Below are 25,808 nucleotides of genomic sequence, written 5' to 3'. Positions count from 1 at the left end.
TCCCATGACTTCAGCCGAACAAGATCACATCACAAGGCTTATCAGTTAAGCGCATGTAAAGTTCTAGCAGTAGTCTGGAAAAGCTCAGCCTGAAGGTCTGACTTCACTCTAGTGCTCTGACCTGTTTTTTACCTTACAATACACCATTTAAATGCCAGAGCAACATACACAGAGCTGACACTGTTCTACTGAACAATATCTCCGACAATACTAGGATACAATCTAACCATATATAGCTCATCACAAGACTTCATGTGATTCCCAGAGAGTTGTTATAAATAACACAATATTTTAAAAAAAATGTATCAGCTGTTACACCAGTACAATTCCTCAAATATTTCCGTGATGTTGCCCAATGATGCCGGGAACACAGACATGTGAGCAGTGATATGAGGGCAATGTTGTGGTAACAATAAAACAATGTGAAAGTGCAAGCCAAGGAAAACAGAGTAAAGGGGAAAGAGGTGACCAGAAGAGGTGAACAGGGCAGTGGTAGTTTCAGTGGTTAACATGTTAGGCTACTGATCGGAAGGTCGTGAGTTCAAACCCCAGCACTACCAAGCTACCACTGCAAGGCCCTTAATCAACTGCTCAAATGTATAAATGAGATAAATGTAAGTCACTCTGGATAATGGTGTCTGCCAAAATGCCATAAATGTAACAAAAAAAAAAAAAAAACACAATCAATCAATCTTACTGTCTAAAGGAAAAAGTGTTTTCCCATTAATGAGTGCATTAAAGTATAATGTAACGCTCCAGAAAGCACATTTATCATTTGAGATGTCGCTGTCCTATTCAGCATGCATATGGAAGAATAGCATTCAGTGCAAAGGGGCATTCAAATAATGCTAAATAACTGCAAATGGAACTCAGGACAGCCAGCATGCAAGCATAAAAGATAAACAAACAAAACTGTATTAACATGTTCCTCAACTGATCACGTTAAATGATCTACACAGATGAAGGATTAATGATGAGCATTGTCAGTGGGTAATACAATCAGTGTAACTGAATTTGAAACACCATCTGCTCCATAGTACACATTCCTCTCAAGATCTCACCTCATACTGTCGTCTTCTGAGTGATGGAAGTGTGTCCCACCCACTTTTCAATGGAAGTGCCACTTTCCTTTGCACCACTTGCCAAAAGCACACATTTGCCGCAATGGGATTTGTGATATTAACTCGGAAACTTTAAACTGACATCTGATATTTTAATACAGAGCAAAATCTCCCTAAACGAACCTTCATCCACGCACCCTAATTACATTTCCTAATTTGACTGACAAATAAATGTCATCCAACAAATAAGACTTACAGAGAGTTTTGATTGATTTGTAAGAGGAACATTAAAATATTTAAAACAAGATGTAGTCCTAAGCTAGGTCACTACTTACTGTTGACATGATATAGATAAGAAAAAATATATTGACTTCTGATTAGCAACACAGGCTGCAAAAAAAAAAGTCAATGGAAATGTGTCCACTGGAGTTGGGAAAAGAGACAAAAAACTCTATATGGCTTGGTCTTTAAATAGTACAGATGCAAGGGTAGAGAAAGCTGCTAAGAGAGAACTGAGGTGAAAATAAGATCATAAGAGCATACTGCTTCTGTCAGTGTACATAAAGCTTCCTGCTGCAGAGGATATTTTAGAACAGGTAAAGAGAATCCTCACCTGGATGTCCTCAAGCAGCTCCTGCTTTCGGCGCCGTATATTCTCCAGCTCCTGCTTCTCCTCTGGCGTCAGGTCATCTGGCACTGGGTGAAGGGATAAGAGAATTATGAGTGTGTTGATTACGAGAGAATTATGGTGGTAACCAAACAAACAGTGTAACTGGCTCCATGCTTAACTTTTGAAATGTGGACAAGAATGTGCATCGCAAAGCCTGTGTTTCTCTTAGATACACAGTAAATGGACAGGTGCACACAGTCATACACTAGCTATCAAACCTTTTAAAAGACCATACAGACAGAGTAACTAAAGGAAAGCTAGATAGAAAAAGAAAAATATAGGTAATTTTCCTGGGACCCAGCTCACATACTCAGTGTCTTCTTTCTCAGGCAATCAATACCACAAAGAAACGGTGACATCATAAGGTAGGTGTTTGATGAACACCAAATTTTTCTTATACAGCACAAATGGAAATGTATGCTGTTTCATGAAAATCATAGGCTATTTATTGGAACTGAAATACAGGGAGGCATTCTTAGACTGAAAAAGAACAATTAAATTCACATATTTCAGGGAATTCAAAGTAAATAAAGATGGCTTGCCATTCTTATTCGAGCCAATTACAACGATCAAGAGCTCTGAACTATTGTACTGACTACTGAGGGAATGCAACTGTACAATCCATAAAGGCATAAGCAGGCTGTAGTCATCCACCTAAACTGCTCTGCTGATAAGGTATTATCCAGTACTGGGCTTAGTGCCAGCACCTCCAAATATAGCCAGAAAAATGGCAAAAAGACATAAGTGTTACGACAATGGCAAATGTACAATCACGATTTAACATTTGTCATATCTTGTCTTGTACAACAGTTAGTTCTGGTCCACTAATCTGAGTGGTCGTGCAGCATTCCACATTCATGTTTAGTGCAACCACACTGTGACCTTTCACTCTGTACATCACTCCACATGTCTGCTCGCCACATAAAATTCCACTTCCTAGTTCGAAATTGTTACTACAATAGCGTTAGTGACATCAGGAGACAACTTTTGAATTAAAAATATGAAAACTAGGAATCCAAGTTAAATTGAAGCACCTTTAATGGTTGTAATGTACAAATCAATGTGAGCTAACTAGCCAGCTAGCTGGCGGGCTATAAAGTGAGTGCAGCTTACATTTAAAAAAAACAAAAAACAAAAAAAAAACAATACATTTGCCCATTTTGTATCCAAACTGTCAGTTACTCAATATTCATTTCTTGTTTATAGAACTGTAGTATAAAAACAATATCGCACCTGCAATTGTGAGGTTATACTGAACATCAGCATGCCTGTGATTACCTATGGCAACCAGCCTTCTTATTCAGTATAACTGATATTGCTAAAATATTCTGGCTCATACTACGGAAGCTGAACCCATGCATGCAAATTCATGTAAATCATGATTGTTCTGGTGGGCAACAAGACTAATTGATTCTTTTTACACTCAGAACAGAAAGATAAGGTGTCTCAGAATTTCAGTCATCCATGCCAACCATGTGTGTGGGATTCATCATTTACAATTCATCTGTAAAAATTCCTGAGTCAGCCTTCATGGCCCCCTCTAACAAAATACCAGTTTACTATTCACACAAGCACATTCCTCCACAACTTGGTGCTAATCACCATGGTAACACACTAGCTAACATTGCCTTACAAGTCAGTGAAGAAAGAACTAGAGAAACTCACATACCACCCAACCCTACCCCCAACATCTCAAACTACCCCACTAAACTAATCTATGGAGCACAGAGATAACTGAAATTATATGCATCCATTACACAGCAAAGATGTCTTATTGTACAACAATAACTGCTTGTCATGACAGAGCCTACTGATACTACCCTATTTAAAACTTATTTCATCTCCACAAGCTTGGAGAATTATAAATGTACAAAAAAATCATTATGAAAATTATAATTCTATACATTTTGTACATAACTTGAATAACAGGATTGTCCTGGAAACTAACAACATTTGATAAGAATGATTTCTTCCTACTATAGAACAAAAAATACTCTCTCATGTTGTTTGAGAAGAAAATGTTAAGATTGTCTGTAGTGTTTATTTAAACATAAGAGTTTTTGTTTTACTGAAAAGTTTTCAATAATTCTTGAAGGCACTGTATTTCAGAACCTCATCTACCAAAGGCTTTTGTTGCTTTCGAAGACATTCTGAATCTGATATCACACAGAAAATGCAGATAAAATAGCATGAAATAGGCTTTACACATGAAGCACAAAATAAAATGCAATTTTATGCTGTTATTTATGCAATTACTAAGCTAACAGATCCTAAAATCTGGGTATGGATGAATACCAGCTTTGCCTGGGTATATAACACCATGTGCCCATCTAAAGCAACACCAACTGTAGCAGAATGTCACATATCAGCCTGTTTGTGAGTGTGATGGACCGTGAAATAGACTACCAGATCAACTAGTGTTCTGCTACAAGAATTTAAATATCAGTAATTGTGGGATTTGGAATTCAGACTCTCCAGTTTTCTAACTTCCATTTATTAACCTCAGACTGAAAATTTAGCCAAAACCAGATTACTCTAGGCCCCATTCCCACACAGATGCTGTTGTGCTCCAGAGAATCAACAGAATCTGTGAACACATGTGGTGTGTGAGGACCTATGTAAGCCACATTTCTGTGTATTTTTAGCAGTGGAAAGCTGTGCTCATGCATCAGTGTATTGAATGCAGTCTGGGTGCTACCAGAAGGAGATTCAGAAGCAGTTAAATTCCATGTCTATAAGGGAAAAGTTTACAATTTTGCTCATCTTCAGATTTAGGCTAAAAAAGTGATGTGGGTCCCAAACGAAAAACAACACCCCACTTAGTTTGATTAAATACCCAATATAGGTATATACAAATATTGTCTAAGTGTTTTTATTTACTTTCATTTAATGCATGCGAATTGTATTCCACTGGCAACCCCATATCTAAATACAGTCGATATGAAAGTATTGGAACAGCAAGGCCAAATGCTTGTGCAATGGTTCGGTTAGATTTTCCCTTTGTTCTCAGCTTCAAAATGGCTTACATTTCTCCCATAGACAGCTCTCTGGTCTTCATGTTGGTTTATTTTTCTTAACAACAAATGCAGTCTTCAGAGGTGAAACTGAAGTCTAAAACCAAGAGTAGACATTCAGAGCAATTCATTGTTGAAACAATCTATCTAACAGGGCACACCTGGACAATGTCAGTCATGTGTTCCAATATTTTTGTTCACTTGACAAATGGGTAGGTTCAAACAAAAGTTGCCATGTTCTAAGCTGTTTAACATATTTAGGTGTAAATATCTAGAATAAATATCACACCTCGTCTTGCCCATCTTATACATTACCTTGATGACTAGGCCTAGACATGAAACTGGTGTGCTCAGAAAAGCAATGACACTGCTAAAAGTCACCACAGCAGTACCTCTCCAGACAGTACCAGCAGTGTACTGTACAGCCGTAGTCCTAAACAGTCAACAATATGCTACAACTGCTTTAACTTGCTGTGATTATAGTGGTCCTAAGGATTCATGCCATTATACATGGATAAGTAAAAGTGTTTGTGAGCCGAACTTGGCCAGTGCAACAAGACTAAAATAAATAGAGAAGACTGTATTCTCACTGAAAACGTAACATGTTAAAAGACTAACCATGCTGCAATGATGTATATCTTGACTTTGGCCTATTTGGTCTATAATGACACCTTAAAAATTGTACATATCTTCAGTTATGATGTACAAACGTGTAGCAAAATATTAATGTCTTTAATTCCCTAAACAAAAGCAGCATTTATCGCTGCCATAATGACCAAAGTCTCACGTTCAGCCTATTCTTTACAAACATATACAAAAGTACTGTACAGTACGAGGCCTACTACATACATGTTACTAATTTAACACAGTATACAGTCAATACACCAGCCAATGTCCCTGGGAATATAATTATCTATAAAAACCTTTGGATTAGATGATGTTTTAGTCTTATGGAATCATTTTATAGTTAAAAGGAAAATAAAATTTAAATACCAACAATGAACTAGTCAGAACTGTGATATGTCAAATTTCACACTAAAGCAACTACTTCTCTGATTTTAGTGAAAACCAAATATGCGAACAACCTGCTGTTGTCGAACATAGGACAGAGAAGCCAGGGTCCCTGCACATACACTGATAAGAGAAAAGCCAACAAACAGTAGAAATGAACCAACAAACCACAATTGAGATACACACACAAAAGCCTTATCAAAGCACAAAATGTGCTTGGGTTTGACCCCAGAGCCCAATGTAATGTTACCATTTAACTAATGCACATGGAGGAAGTGTGCACATATGTGCTGGTCTATAAGTGAAAAGTAAAATGTATTTACATCTTAAAATGCCTTCAAGTATTCAGTAAATATTGTCCACAATGAACATCCACCTAAGTAAGTCCTTCTGCTTAGAGTGAGGACTGCGGTGAACACTTACTTTAATTCTTTATGGTAAGCTTTGATCCAATCAGCCTTTCCACTCGGATCTGAGGGTCAGGATTAGCATCCCCCTAACACAACCAGGACCTCCCAACGTCTTTTAGTAATCCCTACTGAGCCATTCAATCTTTCAGAAGCTGATGCTAGAACAAACCGCTGTCCCAATCCCAGAGGGAGGAGGATGATGGGAAGGAGATGCTGGAGGAGAGTACAGGAAGTTGGCACTGCAGGCAATAAAGCTGTACTACAGCTAGTCTCTTTACTCTCTGTAATATATCTGCAAAACTACTCATCGGTATAAATCCTCCTCTAGTGTCCTCCCTCCTCTCCTCCAGAGGAAACACACAGACAGAAGCGCGCTCGGCTCCACCTAGTGGTAATGCTGTATACTTACCGTGAAATGTTTTTGGGAGGGAGAGCTGAAATGAGAGAAGCTGCCCAGGGTGAGGCACACAGGAGAAGACAAGAAAGAAAGGAAATGTGTCAGTACCAGAGTTGTATAGATAGGGTGGGTCCATTGCAGATTTCTTTTTATCTCTTCTGTTTCAGTTAAAAACAGAGCAAACAAGCCTGTCCTTTATAGATGTATTTGTGTTCAGCCAGATGTATTATCTCCTCTTATCCAATTCACTCTTTATGCCTGAAAATGCAAACAGACAGCATCAGACATGTACAATCTGCATACTGTTTGTGCCCTGACCCTGTGCTAGAAATCAGTGCACATTAATAAAATAATACCTAAAATTAAACAAGATGCTTACATGACAAATGACAACTGTTATTCCACATTCGGAAAAATAGTAGTGAACAAATGTTCTCAGTTATAATAAAAACATAATTGAGAGGAGATTTTCTTGAACTCATTGGTTTGCAACCAAACTAACTATAGAATCAAGGTTCAAGAAGTCATTTTATAAACAGAATATGGCTCTGTTATGCATTATTCTGTACACTAGACTATATTTAATGTCATTTGTTACTTCCGCTTTGGGTATAACCTACCCCTAGAATAAAACTGCAGCCCATCTGTTTTTACATAGCTGACCAGTGCTCCTTTTAGTAGGATACAATTTAAATTTCAATGATACTGACCTTTTGAAACAAGTTTGTTTACTTGGCATTAAATGGTTTTGGTCATTATCTAATAAACAGCAGCCAGTGAAAGACATGCACATGCACTCAGGTGACAGAAAAAGAGGAGAAAAAACAACCTATAATATCTTAGTAAGTGGTGGAGCCAGCATCAGGAACAAAATCAGGTTTCTGTCAAATGTGATGTGGTGAACAGCTAACTAGTTTGTTTTGTGTAAATGTTGACTGAGGAACAGAAAAAGTGCCTTGCCACAGCAAAACAGTAATAATAATAAGTTCCTCCATAAAGATGTGACCCCAACCCTGCACTCAATTCTTACTGGGCCATGCTTCTGAGATTAGTAGATTAGTGGGGTCAAAGTTAATCAAGATAAGCACAACGTGAAATCAAAGCATGTGGATATAAAATTAACTGCTGCTAGAGGTGAATCCCTATTTAATGAACCATGTCTTCTTCCACTCAAGTGAACAAGCTTTTTCACTAGGAGGATTTTATTCTCATAGAGATCAAGTGACAGCAAAATGCTCGTAAAGCCTAATTTAATGTAAACCCCAGCTGGCCTGAAATAAATAAGTACTAAAGGATACTGAACAGAAATAGCATTGGTCTCCTCCACATAATTCTTGAACATCTTCTGTTCTGGTCTCTCACTGAACCTTTTCTAAATACAGAATGTAGGTGAAGCAAGTGATAAGCCAAGTGACTAATAGTTGCTATATGGTGTAAGACACTGGGTAATGACACAATTCAACAAATCAAGGAACTGATAATTTGCTGAATAATACTGGTTAAATAATGTGGAATCTTTGACACGGTCTTTCCTTCATACTAAACTGGTTAGTAAAAAACACTGCCCATAGTGAACTTCTATATAGAGGAGTATACATTATGCAAACATTTCAGATATACTATAAAACAGTGGTTGTACCATTTCTATTCAGCATTGTCTAGGCTTCTGGCAGTAAATTTGGCAATAGTGTATCTGCTGACACCAGAAGGGTATAAAGTTTGTGTGATATTGCACTGAGCAGCTTCTGTCTCAACACATTCAAAGCACAGATCACTAAAAGAGGGATGGAGGACTAGAGGGAAAAAGACTAAAAGCAGCAGCATTTGTTTACACTGTGTGATGGCAACTGAGAGTGAATCACCCAACCACTGAACTAAACCACATTTTCATTTCAGTTCCAGTGTGCCAGCAGAACCTCAAAAGACAATGAACAAGAAATCACTTTAAAGGACACGGTTTATAATTTATTAGGTTGTTCACATATTCACACATTGGACTAAATTTGCTAGATAAGTTTCAATCACCCAGCCATCCTACTAGAGGGAAAGAAAATGGGAAAATGCTTTCTCTCTCCCCCGACACACCATAGCAACCCTTTTAGCAGAATGTCTATGGGTTAGCTAGAAAGATCCGAGTGCACACTTAAAAATAGCAAATTTACAAGTGGGCGCATTACATGTGATGGTGTCAACCATCCCAACCGATGACCTAGATATCTTAATATACCGCACGAAATAGATAGTAAAACAATCATGGATCTTTATTCATACAGACCTTTTTAGGGGTATTATTGGACTGGAACCTTTTCTACAATCTGAAGTACTTTGGCAACTCTTTCCACAGATTAAAACATTTTTGAAAACTTTTTAATACAGCCAAAACAGAAAGCTTGGCAAGCAAAATAGCATAAAACTAAAATACAACTGGTAAGATTTATTTTAAGTAAAGAAAGCCAACCAACTGGTATGACCTCAATATTAAACACGGTGACTGAAAATGTGAATATACAGTCTAACCTGCTGTATTTATCACTGCAATGCATTCTGTACCAGAGGTCAGCCTAAGGTCATTCACATCAATAAACTTATCTAACATCTGCTCAGTGTGGGTCAAGAGGCTGAGTGTGTGTGGACTTTTATTGAAGTTTAGCTAATAACAATTGGTGTGATAACGAAAAGAAAGAAAGTAAATCCGTTGTGCGGCAGTGGCAGTCAGCTGGCTTCATTAATCCCGTCCACTGTCTAACCAGCTCAAGCACATTTGCATTAGAAAACAACACGGACTTGTTGCATGTTCAGAGATGTTCACACAGCCGAGCCATGACAAAAATACAGCTAGGAAATCATGTGATCTAAGACATGAACTGCTAACACATTTCCTCAAAAAAGCTTAAAATCAAACAATGCTGAAGGAAAAAAAAAAACAAATAAACTGAAAGACTCTCTCACTTACCGACTCCATCTTCCGATTTCAGCACCATTGTTTACACTCCTTCAAACTTGTACTTTATATTGTATAAGTACCGGAGAGAACTCTCAGAAACCCGAGGTGGTTATAATCTACACTGTTCTCCCTACACTCACTTCTAACCGAAAGAACAATACAATCTCTTCAATCGCAGCTTCAGAATACCACTTCAAAACGTCCACAAATTCACACGACATATAGGTGCTAACATGCCATAATTCACAGGCGGGGCGGGGCTTACCAGCCCTTCATTTTGAGTAGCCAATCACTGACTTTAGTTATAGAAGCCCCTCCCCCTCTGGGTTCTCCTGTGCACCTCACACTCACGCAATGTAACGTAACTCCTCCCCCATTCGCAACTCACTTACGCTTCACTATCGTCACGTGCCTCTCCACGTGTCCACGGGCTGAAGTAAAGTATTTCAACGTTTTCTTAAAGAAAGGCACCAGTTTTCACTAATGACTATTTAGGCACCTGTAGGCCTTTATACAAGAAATGGAAAGATACAGATAGCAATCAAGACTCTTTTAAATATTATACCTAAAAAAACAAATAAAAAAACAACTCAATGAAAGTCATAAGTCATAAACAATTTTCTCAATTTTTGGTGTAAATAGATTTAGTTACATATTTATGGTGAGCACTATAGTAACTATCTAGTAACTATATTATTTGCACTATTATTATTATTATCTGTAATGGTTCTACCATTCTGGGGCACATGGTGGCTTAGTGGTTAGCACGTTCGCCTCACCCGTCCGGGGTTCGATGTGTGCCATGTGTGTGCGCGCGGAGCTTGCATGTTCTCTTGCAGGGTCTCCTCTGGGTACTCCGGTTTCCTGATTGGCGTCTCTAAAGTGTCTATAGTGTATGAATGGGTGTGTGAGTGTGTGCCCTGCGATGGACTGGCACCCTGTCCAGGGTGTACCCCGCCTTGTGCCCGATGGCTCCAGTTCCCCTGCGACCCTGAAGAAGGAGTAAGCAGTGATGAATGGATGGCTCTACCATTCTACCCTGGTAGTAGTATGAAGAACATATGTTGCTGCTGTTACTATTATTATTATTACTGTGATGATGATTATGATCTAGAACTCTCATTCATTCATCTTCAGCACCTACTTTATCCCAGTCAGCGTTCTGATGGATCTGGAGCCAATCCTAGCAACACTGGGCACAGGGTGGGAGTATCAGTGTACCATGCACAAACACAGTGACAGGGTTGGTAAGTAGCCAATCCATCTATCTGGATGTTATTGGACAGTAGGAGGAAACTGGAGAACCCAGCGGAAACCCACACAAACACAGGGGAACATGCAAAACTCCACACCGACAGTAACCTGAGCTCAGCATCAAACTAGGGACCCTAGAGCTATGAGACAGCAAAGCTACCCAGTGCACCATTACCATGCTGCCTATTATCTAGAACATCTAGAAAGTAAATAACTCTACCCTTAAACGAATATCTTGTGACAAAAATTACTATTTAATGTTGAATTCTTAGCACAAATGAAAACAGAGACTTTTATGGGAAAACTTTTATGGGATAACAAAGAGCATATTTGTAAAGAGACAGAATTTTAAAGACCTACATGAAACTAAAATGATTAGCCTTCAACTACTGACATAAGTACATAAGTTCTCTCTTCCGTTTTCTCTGGCTGTTATAAAATAAAATTTCTATTAGATATATCACAATGACTGATATCTGAATTTAAGTAGCACAAGTATAAAAAAATAAAAAAATATATCTCTTGCATAAGTCCCTCTTGCATAATCCCCCCTTTAGCATCAATAAAAGGTCAAGTTTGACACAAATCTGAGAGATGATAATCAGTACCATATCTTTCAGGCATGGAGCAGAGAGACTCTTCACAGCAAAAATTAGACTACACAGAAAGCTCATTATAGAAAGTCGAGAATATGCAGTACCCGAAAAGGTCAGTAGATGTCAGACTCTATAACGTTTTACATCTCTTGACTTTTGCACCTGGGATTATGAAACTCTTGAGAGTGTGTGGCATACAAATGACTGTGGAGCAAAATGCCCTATAAGGTGTTCATTTCATGTCTTAATAGTGACATTCCTTTCTATATTTGTGATTTATTTTAGGCTTGCAAAACACTTATGAAGAATTACAAACACTTTTTCCCCAACACATACTGTTTCTAACTGGTATGACAACTGTAGTTCTGCTACTAAAATAAATGTACTAATTGCAACCTTTCACAGCAAGCCTGCATTTTGGGTTTTAGCTTTGGTTTCTGTCAATCTAACAAGCCTCAAAAATCACCAGTAGTTGAAATATTAAAGAGTTAAAGATTTCTAAATGTCATACACACTGCATGCAGTCAAACACATAAGAAAAAAAATGTTTGCTTTCTCAGCTGTGGTATGAGACTGTTGTCATGGCAATAAATGCTTCCCTGTTCTATCCTAAAACTAGAATTTAATTAAAATGAATAAAGTTTGTGTGTAGCTGTGTTGACCAACACTCACTCACTCTCTCTCTCTCTCTCTCTCTCTCATGCTATACATCAGAATTCTGATTCATGCTTAAAGTTAAACAAAGAAATATGCCCAAATATATTAAATGGCCATGTTGCCATTGTGGCAGTTGGAGCCGAAATTATGCTATAAATAATCTCCATTATTTATTACAACTATTTACCAGTTATTCCACTACATTCATTCCATTTTCAAATGAAAAGGTCTGAATTGAAATCAAGAATAGATGACCCTTTCTTTTACAATGTGCCTTTTTTATCTTTCAAATATTTCACTTAAATTATCACTTCCATGAACTGAGTAGATCTTTCAAAAGGTGAAATATTAACAAATTTGACAGAATTAAAAGGTAAGTACAATTAAATGTGCAGTCATATACATTTACATATGATGCTCTCCAGGATTATTGGCACCCTTCATAAAAACAAGCAAAAATCATTGTATAAAATAAACATTGCACATAACAATTCAAATATTCTCTCAGTCACATGCATGCCAAAATTCGAGATGCAACTTTTTAAATTTTTTTAATTAGGAATTTTTTTTAATTCAAGAAAAATAACTGTCATTGGCAAAAACATCTTAATGCATTTGGTCTCATTCCCAGAAAATCTTTACTGCTTTTAACCATGTCCTGATTCCTGGGGCATAAATATGAGGTTGCACACACGTAACATCACTTTGTCATGTATTACCATGGGAAAAACAAAAGAACTGTTAACCCAAAAAAAAAAAAAAAGACAGACAGTTATTGACCTGCACAAATCAGATAATGTATATTAAAAAACATAAGCAGTTATAAATAACATCAAGCACAATTAGGTCCATAACAAAACTGGACCCAGGAGTTTACTCTCTCCTGACACAGTGAGGAGGATGGTAAAGAAGGCAAAGGTTTACAAAGTTTAGATGATTCTTGTGGTTGTCAAGTTTCAAAATCAATAAGCATTGCAAGAAAGAAGCCTTTCCTGAGAGCATATCGTACTATGCGAGCTTCAGCAAGTCACATTAGGGCTACAGCTGGCATTGTGTGTGGTCAGATGAGTTTTCTGACATACAAACCTGATACCCTCTGTAATTGGGTCATTGGGGCTGTTTTAGGACTGGTGGTTTGGGTGGTTTCATTTATGAAACTATAGAATGTCTCTGTATGTTTTGCACAAAATATTGTTTATTGCACGTGTTATTCTTTTAATATTAAGAACATCCCTCTTATGATGATAGGAAATTGGTTCAGACTCTCCATCAAACTAGACTTGAATATTCTGCCATTTATAGCACCAGGACGAAATCAAGTGACATTGGCATACTGACAAAGAGGGTAAAACAGCAGCTCATCATGTCTGATTAATGAAATCATTTTCTAAACAATTACAATGTTAAATCTGGCTACTGCTGTTCACAAGTAAACAACTTGTTTATGCTGGTTGTTTACTGGTTATGCTGTAAACAACATAAACCAAGTTTCACATGTTTTGTTTTTTTGTTTTTGCAAGGAAAGTCTACAGAATTTGTCCTAGTGATTTGCAAACTTTTGGACTGAACTGTACTCTCGAATTTATCTCATACTTTACACTACGTCAAACATAATACTCCCAAAGCAGAGAAAGCTAGATGACACCCTACCACGAGCCCTATAAAAGGCAATACAGGAGCCAGCATGTGCCTGAACATCTGCTAAATTTCCTCTGAAACACAGGAAAGTGCAAAGAACTCAACTACAGCCCATTAACTCAGAATAGAAACATTAATATCCTCTCTCCCTTCACCTCCAGTTTCAGTAACAGTGAGTAAGTATCTGAGCAAGCTTTCCCTCAGGTCAAGAGTGCTGATTCCAGACATAAAAACAACTGAATTCATTCAGCAAAAAAAGAATAAAATACCACTCAATACCAAAATAAAATAGTAACATTTAAGGCTGTTGGGTTAAATTTTTTAGACCATACATTTTCTAGCAATTCTTCAGCCACATCACAACTGTTAAAACACATTTTTTTTGTCTACAGTGACTGTCCAATTTATCTAAGTGAATTTGTGGTTCTCTTGTGTTGGGCAAGTAGATGACACTCTCTCCAGACGTTCACTTCAGAGCTGTGATATAAACAACAGACCCGCCACAATTAAGGCAGTCAATAATTAATAACCATCAGAATTAGAAGTCTTGTTAAAGATTTGTTTGGGCAACACTACTGACTACGTTTACATGGACAGCAGTAATCTAATTATTGACCTTAATCTGAGTAAGATAATAATGTGATTAAGGTGTTTACATGAGTCGCTTTTAGAATACTCCTGTCATGTTCCCGTTTTACATGTTTTAGAGCATAATTAGATTAACAGCCCGCGTCATTACGTCACCGCGCCACGCCGTCCGACGTCCCTCCAGAATTTCAAGTATCAACATACAGTTCGTCTTCGTTATGGTACTGTATACAGTTTTGGGTGTTTTGATTTATTTTTTTACGAACGCTTTAAGTGCAGTTAATTATTTGTCATGCTATACGTGCTAATAGACAACTGCTTGAAGTGGTGGGTGTGTCCCAAATCATGTAGTTACCGTCTATATAGTAGCCGAGATACATGTATTTTTCCCCACTACAGGCCTATAGTAGGAAAGTATACGATTTGGGATACAGCCGAACTCTCTTGTTCGCCGTAAAACGTAAAACGGCCGTGTGTGATCGTGTCCTGTCGCAAAATGCGGTGAAAACTCCCACACGACGTTCATAATGTGATTAAGGTGTTTACATGTCACTACTACACGTCCATAATGCGACTAAAACAGGAGTACTCCACCTGTCTTAATTAGATTATTGCTTACTTCGATTATGACCTTAATTAGATTAAGGTAAGTAAAAATTGCTGTTTACATGGTAGTTTCTTAATTAGAGTATGGTCTTAATCGGATTAAGAGTGGATTATTGTTGTCCATGTAAACGCAGCTATTGTTAAAATGTGTGAAACTTTTTCAAGGAATTATCCATAAACAACAAAATATGAGGGCAAAACAAGCTTTAGATATAATGCACTGTTTTGATGAATAATATGAGAAGGAAATATTATGAATGTCTTTGTGACAGTAAGCTACATACATATCAGCAACATACCATGCATGAATTAAAACAAGATACACACTGTGTGTGTGTGTGTGTTTGCGTGTGTGTGTGTGTGTGTGTGTGTGTGTGTGTGTGTGTGTGTATGTGTGTGTGTGTACCTAATACACTGGGCTTTCTGTTTCAGTGTTCTGTGGCTAAACAGATGTGTGCATGTGAATGAGAAGCATATCTGCATTCATTTAAATATCAATGTCACTGCACTTTATATTTGGACTGCAAAAGTCATAGAACTATATTTACTATTCTAGTCCTGATCATACCGTCATTTCTGTTTCCTTAAAACAGACCCTTTCTGATGTTATCAGAAATTAACAGTGAATTTGAGGGGAAAATATGGTGAAATATACTACTATGCCTACTAATTTCTTACAAATGAAAACATCAGTGCATGCAGTGTGCTGACTGTAATATGACACTCAAGATCTACAGATCACTATAACCACATGGACTTGCAGTTGTAAAGACTTGAAGAAATTCACAATACCCTGAGCATGACTCCTGAAAGCAAATATGTGTCCTTGGAATAGGTTCCACTGAGCATACATTGCTGTGAAAAAGTATTTGCTGAAATAGCTGGCCAATTTATAATCAATTACCTACCACACACAATGCCTCTACAATGCTACTACAAAAAAAGTATTTGCCCCATCCTGATTTCTTGTTTTTGTGCATATCTCATGCTAAATAGTTTTAGATCTTCACACGAAATACAACATAAAACAAAGGCAACCTGAGTAAATACACAATACACAATTTGTATTTATTTATTTGTACTTTAAAAAAATAAAGTTATCCAACACCTATCACCAGTGTGAAAAACTAATTGCCCCTAAAACATAAAATCTGGTTGTGTCACCTTTAGCAGCAATAACTGCAACCATACACTTCCGAGATCAGATTTTCACTTACTTCTAGAACTAGAACCTGATCCTATGCTTTGGATCATTGTCTTGCTGTGTATTCCAGTTGCGATTGAGTTTCAACTTACAGACTGAATACCGGACATTCTACTTTAGGATTCTCTGGTAGAGAGCAGAATTCATTTACTCAGTTATTGCAAGTTGCCCAGACCCTGAAGCAGCAAAGCATCCCCACACCATCACACTTCCACCCCCATCCTTGACCATAGGTATGATGTTCTTTTTGTGGAATTCAGTGTTTGGTTTACGCCAGATGTAACAGGACCCTGTCTTCCAAACAGTTCCACATTCGACTTATCAATCCACAGAACATTCTCCCAAAAGGTTTGAGGATCATCAAGATGTGTTTTGGCAAAATTCAGACGAGCCTTAGTTCTTCTGGGTTAGCAGCGGTTTTCACCTCGCCACAATTCCATGGATGCCATTTAATGGAGTCATGAACTGTGACCTTTATTGATTCGAGAGGACTGTAGGTCTTTTTATGTTGTCCTTGGGTCTTTTGTGACTTCCTGGATGAGTAATTGCTGTGCTCTTGGAGGAATTTTGGAAGGTTGGACACTTCTGGAAGGTTCGTTACTGTGCAGAGTTTTTTCCATTTGGAGATAATGGCTCACACTGTGCTCCTTTGAGGTCCCAAAGCCTTTGAAATAGCTTTGTAACCCTTCCCAGCCTGATGTATTTCAATCACCTTCTTCCTCATCATTTCTGGAATTTCTTTCAATTTTGGCATAGTGTGTTACAGGGTAAGATCTTTTAACCAACTTCATGCTGTTGAAAAGGTTCTATTTAAGTGTTGATATGATTGAACAGGGTATGCAGTAATCAGGCCTGGATGTGTCTAGCCCAGCTGAACCCCATTATGAATGCATTTCATAGATTTGGGGAATTAGAAACTAAGGGGGCAAATACATTTTCACACAGGCCCAGCTGGTATTGGATAACTTTTTTGCTACAATAAATAACATTATCATTTAAAAACTGTATTTTGTGTTTACTCTGGTTGCCTTTGTTTTATCTTTGATTTTATGTTAATTTCTGAATCTATTTAGTATGAGAGAGACACAAAAACAGAAGAAATCAGTATGGGGCAAATACTTTTTCACAGCACTGTATTTGATCAAGGCTCATATTAAAAATAAATAAATAAATAAATAAAACACATAAATAAAGTATTTTTTTATTGTGAAGTGACCAAGAAGTGAAAAATAAAACTGAAAATATCATTGATATAGCATATTCAGCATAATTATGACAATTCATTTTTCAGTTAATTATACATACCTAACCAAGGTTAGCATGACCATACTCTCCTGTTATTCTGGGCTGCTTTCATTCACATTTTGAAGCAGGTATAAAGCGCCAATAGCTTGACAGTGTAATAGCATTGTAGAGGCATTGTGTGTGATAGGTAATTGATTATAAATTGGCCAGCTATTGCTGGGGAGAAAATATCTCCATGTGAAGATATGCAGATTTATGATTGGTGACACAGCTCCACCACAATATTCTGAGAGGATTTCAAATGTAATAAAATGCGTGGGAGTCGGCGTCTGAGGTGGAGACTCTATTAAATGGCCGTGGTAACTATGGTGATCGAGAAATGTACCCACCTCCTGTGTAGAAGGTAAAATTCTAAGCCTCTACAATTAAATAAACCCAGAAAACTGCCAAACTAAGTGCAGGACACACTGTTCTCACTCAAATCCCTTACTCTGAGTACAGACATTGGTAGTGGAGCCATATTTTTTAAATATACAGTTGTCCAGTATTAGTTTGAAAAATACTATTTGCTAGGGGAAGTTTATTCTTTAAGTGTACTTTTCACACATGAAGATTAGCGCTAGGTAACAATATAAACATTATGCTACTTTATATAAACATAAACAATATAAACATGCTACTTTATATAAAATGCATAAGAACAAGCAGGAAAATTTTGAAATCTGATTGTTTTGGATTGAGTTTGCCATCATCACACTAGCACTATCGCTCCCTCTCTCTACTTCTTGCCTAACAAAAAAAAAAAAAAACACTCAATGTAGAAGCCATGCTGAAATGAGAGAGGAGAGAGGCCAGAGTGGGGTGAATAAGAAATAGTGAGACCACAGTAGAAGAAAACAAAGCAGAGAGAAGGAAGGAGTGCTGCCATGCTTTCAAACAGCCATGTGAATAATCTTCCAATTAAAGTTGATTTGGTCCATCCTTCTCTCTCATACTAAATGTGAAAAGGCAGCAAAAGTACTTCATCCAAACATTTTGCTCTCTGTAACATGAAGCACAAGGAGGTGTGATTGAATTTATATTAAATGCAGTGAAACAGTGATTTCTAAGTGGAACACAAATATATTTGTGACATCTTGCTCTGGGTTAACTGAAGCTGGTGATCTAGGAGGTTATAATAATGCAGACAATGCTAAAATCATACGCTAGCACCAAATCTCTTCACCATTCTGCTCCCATGCTGTGCTGCAAGGAAGAAAGCAGTTAAGGTGAAGACCCCAAACAGATGTTACAGGTTAAATTAGATCAGTCATGAGAAGCATTTCTCACTTCTCTCTGAAACTTCTAGAGTAGGAGTCTTTTAGAAAGACTAAGAGTGTTGTCCTTAACTCCCACAGTTTACAGTACAGGAATGCTTTTATTATGTTAAAGCAATTCCGAGAAGCATCTGCAGTGCTCATCGGTCGTACTGTACATATACTAGGTTTAGGATATTTGTTCTAGACAAAATAAACCACTAGGTTACCTGCTGCATCTCTACTTTTGTGGTACTTTTATAGATATATATATATATATATATATATATATGCCTAAAAATTGATAGGTTTCTGCATTCAAAAATTCAAAAAGTGTAGAATAGGAGCCTTTTTTTCGCTACATGATTCTTTCACTGCAGCATATCCAAATGAGGAGCAACATAAATTCAAGACAAGCCAGTACACACTCATACACTCGCGTGCAATACCAGAAATCTGTGAAAGTTTTAGAAATCCGGTATCATTCTAATAAAGCAAGTATACTTGATTATCATTATAATTATCATTAGAAGATTTTTGCGAACTTTGTTGAGAGCAGAGAACAAGGGTGATTTCATATGTCATGGAAATATTCTGTTCAGCTTCATTTGGACCAAAATAGTATTATTATGCAAAAATAATACTGAAACAGCCTGTAGTGTATTACTACCACAAAGCAGAATACACAAGAATGAAATAATGAAAGAAAGAATGGCTGTGACTGTGGAAGGTAACCAGCAGTGATATACTGTGAGAAGTAGTGAAAGAGAAAATTAAATGGGGCCTAAGAATCAGAATCAGAATCAATCAGACATCAAATCCTTCTGCATTCCACTGGGAATCTGACTGCATTGCAATATTGCATGAACAATATACTAGTGATGGCTTTATATTCCCTTGAACCTTACTGGCATGAGAAACACCTGCCACATGTGATGAACAGAGTTTGGTTTGCAGCAAAGTTTGAGATTGTCTGATACAAGAAGGAAAAAGGAAACAAACACCCTCATTTAATTCCGAATAAAACAGCATCCGAAGCAGCACCAGAATGCTGACCACCTCCCCTACAGTTTGGAAAGGAGCATGAGGCAGAAACAGAGCTCCAGAGGCTGTGTGTTTATGAGCTTATTGTTCAGTGCTTTGGCAGGTGCAACCACAAATTCTGACCAACTATTCCACGTATAAGGACACCAATGCTCCACTTGTCGTCATCACAAAAAAAAAACAGCCAGGGAGGAGCAGCATGCACTTGGGAACGACAGCGCGACTGTGGCATGTATATAATTTATAAAGAAGAGATAAAGTCAGATGAAATGGCAGTCTAGAGTGAATCATTCATTCAGGCACAAGCGGGTAAGATGCAGAATAGGTCATGGATCTCAGAATAAAGCGAATGAACAGAGACTCTGAAACCATCTGTAGGAACTTAATTCAGTTAAAGCATGAGGTCAGTATACACCAGCACAAGTTGTGAACTCTCGGTATGCAGTAATAATTCAGAACTGTGCAGTGTAAAAATGAAGTTAGCCACAGAGAGTGAGAATGAGTTGCTGATTTAACATTAAACCTGGTTGTTTTAAGATGCTTATTGACAGGTATCAGTTTTGTTTAAAGGAAATATTCACCCTGAATGACATGCAAATTAATCTTTATAATTAACATGCGATCTTCAGTGGCAAGCAAAATTTATTTTGTATTGAAATTCTGAGGGGTTTTTTGTGTCAAATTCTGAGATTTTTTTTTGTGTGTGTCAGTTAATTTTATCAAAACATTGATCTGTTTTCACAGTTAGCAATTTCCTACAAGCAGAATGGCATTCTACTACCTGCTGATAGTGGTGCCAGTGTGACTTAGCCCTTGCTTTATCTCTACCGAAAGAGAATGATGCAGCAGTGCTTTAGTCCTTTATTTTCTCCAGCTCTCTCAGTTCTTCATCTCCTCATCTCCACAGTGTTAAAACAGATAAGGTTCCAAAGCTTCCAAAACTTTCATGCTAATACCATCACCAGCTCGCACACAACATACTACTCCAACTGAGTCTGAGCCATACATTATTGAAAAAGTGTGTCATATTGCATTCAACTACTTCTATGTCAGACTTCTCATTAACTGGACAGGGAACATTGCTGGAAAATGGTTATTGAGGAAAAAAGCTCTGATTGTTATTACTTATGTCTGTGGTTGTTTTTCTCCTATTAAACACCACTGTAACTGTGATAGCACTATTCCTCTGTGATGTCAGCACAACATACTCTTCTCACAGGAACTTCTCACAGGATTAACGGAAATACAGCACCAACCAACATATTAGTACCAAAATCACTAAGCACATCAACAATCTTTAAATACAAACATAGTTAATGTGTTTCAGGGAGGTTTCTTTTAATGCCCACTGACACAAAGAGCAAAGGACTGAGAGTTCAAAACCTAGCACCAGCAAGCTGCTACCATTTGGGACGTTGACAAGACTCTAAACTGCAACTGCTCAGTTGATCTGTATGTCACTTTTCCTAATGAGTAAGTGTTGAGGTCTAAAAGTAACTTAACACAGTGTAAAATATACAGTATTACATAACTGAACTGACAATAGAAGAAAGGCTACAATAAGAAATAAATAAATAAATTCACATGAATAAGTACACATGAAACAGAGAGCATACATTGGTAAATGATAGATACTGACAAAAATTATTCATCAGACTCAAAAGGTGCAATACCTTTATCCATGCAATTCAATGCGTTTTGACTTTGATGTACAAACACAGACGCAATTATTTTATTAAAAAGATACAGATCCAGTAAAGAAAATCACCATCTTTATTTTGCCTGCAGCTTTAGTCATTGAGTCTGTTGTTATTTTACTGTGAAATATGACTTTAAAATAATCTATAACAATGTATAACAATTAATACCATGAATACAATCTTTCTGAGAGTGTGGTGTTTCTGAGAAAGAACAACAGGTCAGCTGAGCAGACACAGAACAGAAATCAAAGGAGAAAAGAAAAATATATATAATAAATATGATGCCAAATGTGATGGTGAGATTTGGCATGTACTTTTTCTTTTCACAGAATGTAACTCCCTCAGATGGACATGTTACTCAGCAGGCCACCACGCAGACATCACAGGAGATCCATAATGACTAGTCAGCAGCAAGAAAACTGCGGCTTGCACTCTAAGTGTCCCTTCAATCACTTGTGTTTTCTCTTCCTCATCAGTTCCCTCTGATATTCTGTTTTCTTATACTAATATGCACTATTCACAGCTAGAAATCTTTAAGCAACAAATGTTCATTGAGATGATCTTGATCATGGCATAGATTGATTTTGCTTTTGGGTTAACACAAGAATACTAGTAGCAAATCAAAATAACATTGATCAGTTATTCACTATTCCACTAAACTACTTTTAAGAGCTATGATTATGCACTTATTCATCTCGACTTGGCAAGACTTAGCATGCAGCTAGTATTCCGTGTGTTTGTGTACTGTAGAAAAGAAACATAAAGCTGTTTTCCTTCTTGTCACCAGAGCTTTAAAACTAATGTACAAAACTGTACACTATAATCACGCCTTAGTCCTCTGGTGAGCAATGATGCATGTACTTACAGCACACGTGGAGGGAAAACAAGGAGAGTGGGAGTGAAGTGGAAGACATGACTGTGCTGTAGCATGCAATTAGCATGCTGAGGAAAGACAACAGCACCCTCCATCACACAAATTCAACAGAGCGAGCATGGAAAATATAATGTTCAGAGTTTTGAGTTAGCAACTGACCCTCATGACTTTTCTTGTGTAAATAAAGCAGAAAATAATAATAATCAGTCCATACAAGGATTTTGCAATTTTGCGACCGTGGAAATAAACACAAAATCAAGGAAACTCTGCAATTTCTGGGGGGGGCAATTTTCAAAATTACTGCAGATTTTCCGTAGATTTGGACACGACGTCTTCAGAATGCGTATTCGATCAAAGCTCTCTTCGATTCACATACATCGAACATGAGTACAACCAGAAAACATCACTGTGAAACACTGTGCAATTGAAATTACGCCAATTCAAGTAGTTTTCCACAAAAAAGCACTAAAAAACTCTTTTTGAAAAAACAAATTTTGAAAAAAACACAGCAAAATCAAGCATGTTTGGCCACAACAATCACAAAAAAACTATACTATAGCAAAATCCTATACTGAGTAAGGAGGGTTTGAGAAACATTTTCCTCTGGTCAAAAAAAATCTTGGGATACATCTTCAATTATGGGAACAAATGCACACAGTCTATTCAGTTAACAAATAAAACTGCTTGTTCATTCACTCATTTTTAGTAAGCAATTTATCCTGGTCATGGCGGATCCAGAGTCTATCCTGGGAACACCGTGTGTAAGGTGAGAATACACTCCCTGGATGGGACACCAGTCACACATTCGCACAATTTAGGTTAGCCAATCCATGCGTGTTTTAGGAGGTACGAGGAAATCAGAGAACCCAAAAGGAAACCCACCTGGACATGGGGAGAACATGCAAAACTATATACAGACAGTTACCTGAGATCAGTATCGAACCAGGGCACCCAGTGGGTCAGCAAAGCTATCTGCTACATCACCACACCACCCTAAAACAGCTCAAGCTCCACTAACTGTTCACTCCGAACAAAACATGCCTCTGTGTGTATACAAATATGTGTAGTAGATAAATGATATTGATAGTTCAAAATACTGTATATGAAAAGCTTGCTAAAGCACCTAAGTGTTTTGATAAATAAACAGCAATGCGGTTCCATACAAGGAAACGGTGCACATTTAATTGAATGCTGAATAAGAGACAAGTCAATTATAAAGGATCAGGTAGGTGTCTCATACCCACATTCATTTTTACATGACCACACATAGGTCAGTCATAGTGTGAGATGTTTTTACTCCTATTTTCTTAAACCTCTCTCTCTCTCTCTCACACACACACACACACACACACACACACACACACAGGAATAACAAGATGATTATAACTGCCATCCGCCCCTTTTATAGACTCATCATCATTGGTATTAGCAATTTCTGCTTATGAGAGCTTGCTAGCCCACTGCCTCTGAATCACAATCAGCTTGTGTGTGTGTGTGTGTCTGTGTGTGTGTCTGAGAGAGAGATAGAGATAGAGAGAGAGACAGAGAGCCTCTACAGACCTTTACATCCTACACCTCTCCTGCTATTTGCTCCTCTGTTCTCTATTATCATGTTTCTTTTATTCTTTTCTTTTTTCTTATGTGCGTGTTTGTCAGTATTCCTTCAGGCTTTACAACTATAATGGAGAACAAGCATTAGAGATCAAGGTACATATAAGAGAGGTGAATTAGTAGAGGTAAAGGTTTCTTTTTCACACACACACTCACACACACACACACACACACACACACACAGTAATTCAGAAGCAACAGGATTGAATGCTGCTGGTCATGGCATGCTGTCTCTCTCATTATGCCCTTTTAATCTGTTTTTGTCATTTTTTTTGATCACAGATTCAGGAAGTCAGGAAGTACAGTGCACCAGATGATATGCTGTAACATATGAAACTGAAATCGTTTTTGAGCAGAAACCTGAAATTTTAGTCGCAATTGCTCAAATCTTACCATCTTAAACTGCCAGTTCACACAGTCCCCAAGTCAGGCATGATATGAAGAGCAACTGAGATAAAGCTAGCCAATTGAGTGCTGTAAGAGAGGCCCACAGAGCAGGTGGCTACCATGTGCATCATCCAGCCCTCATTTGGTATGGATATGATTTTAAAATGCTGCCCACAAACACTGACTCAATGCTGTGATGACCAATGTAGCAGCCATATGTAAAGTTTGGGTTACTTCAAGAGACACTGTGAGCTTCAGTAAAATCTAGTACTTAATTCCCAGTTCCTTCATCAGAATACTACAGCAAGAGAGGCCGAAAATGTCTGCAAGAAAATGTCCCCATCCCTAAATTCACCAAGAATAAGACCAGCTTCATTACTATATTAATAAATACTATCAATCAGTGCTAATTACCTCTTTTGATTGACCAATGAATTTTACAAAATGTTTCTTTTTGACAGATAATGTTTCATGATTAAAGTGCCCCTATTACGCTATATAAACGTGCCTAATTTTGTTTTTGAGGTCTCATACAATAGTTTTACATGCATCCAAAGTCAAAAAACACTTTAATTTTCTCATAATTTACATTGCAGCATTACCTTTTTCTCAGAGTCACAAACGACTCGCTCAATGATCCGTTCACTCTAAACTCCTCCTTTCAGAGAGTCTACTCTGCTCTCATTGGTCAGATGTCCCAGTCTGTTGTGATTGGTCTACCGCTTACAGTGTGTGTCGGAAAGGAAACGCCCACTACCATATCTGAATTTCAGCTCAGTAATAATGTCGGTTTTACCTTATCAATTTGAGCCCGAGTCCAATACTGATACATCGGATCAACCCGAACCACCATCGCAAGCACGACGAGAACAGGACTTTCTGGTAAGTTTATATGTAGTTTGACGATAACGTGAGTTAGCCGGTTAGCAGAGGCTAACAGGTAACAGGCTAACAGCTGTTCACTGGCTGTACACGTATACAACACAAAACCACACATTTGAAACACTTGGTAGAAAATATCCACATAAATAATTAATCATACCTGCAGGTTGTGATCCAGACGTGCAAGATGGTCCAAATAAGTGGGTACGGTACCATGTTTAATGAATAATTGTTTGACTTCAGCTAGATTTGAGAAGCAGTCTTCAGTGAAATGATGGGAACACAAACGAAGGTCGGAGTTGAACTGCTGTGGTATCATCTTAAAATGAATTCTGACCACTGACGCGTTACATCTTCATCCTTTGGGAGTTCACACAAAGTGGTTTTGTTTTTGCAGCGCAGAAAACGTCTTCTAGACATGAAACTAACTCTTTCAAGACGCAACCTCAACTGTAGTGTTTGAGGCCGGGTCAAAGTACATGTTGTTCACGAGCAGCCAATGAAGACCAGAGGCGGGTTTTCTGTTACAAACCTATGTCGGTTTGTACAGGAATTAAGTCTACAATTACTGACGACTCGTTTCAGCTGTTCAGAATCGGTTCTTTTTTTTGGGAGTCAATAACTCCATTTGTCATACGCGATGATTTTTTTTAAACTTTGCAAACTTTTTACATTCACAAACAGCTATGTAACACACTACATGAAAGGTAATATCTGAAA

At 37.7% G+C, this 25,808-nt stretch overlaps 1 protein-coding gene across 4 annotated transcripts in view; it reads right to left on the bottom strand.

Moving 5' to 3' along the window:
• The window catches only part of cyth1b (cytohesin 1b), a 50,101-nt gene that overhangs the window by 12,359 nt on the left and 11,934 nt on the right, over positions 1-25,808 (bottom strand). For 2 of the 4 annotated variants that reach the window (XM_053640481.1, XM_053640479.1), the window contains one exon: positions 1,675-1,757. In XM_053640481.1, the coding sequence (XP_053496456.1) occupies positions 1,675-1,757 (83 nt within the window). Of the gene's footprint in view, positions 1-1,674; positions 1,758-6,179; positions 6,822-9,516; positions 12,877-25,808 lie in introns of those variants that run through there. The other 2 variants (XM_053640482.1, XM_053640480.1) reach the window with 2 other exon arrangements.

The sequence above is a fragment of the Ictalurus furcatus genome, chromosome 13, assembly GCF_023375685.1.
Source record: "Ictalurus furcatus strain D&B chromosome 13, Billie_1.0, whole genome shotgun sequence".
Classification (NCBI taxonomy): Eukaryota; Metazoa; Chordata; class Actinopteri; order Siluriformes; family Ictaluridae; genus Ictalurus; species Ictalurus furcatus.
The sequence above is the reverse complement of the archived record's forward strand: the minus strand, read 5'-3'. Positions and strand labels throughout refer to the sequence as shown.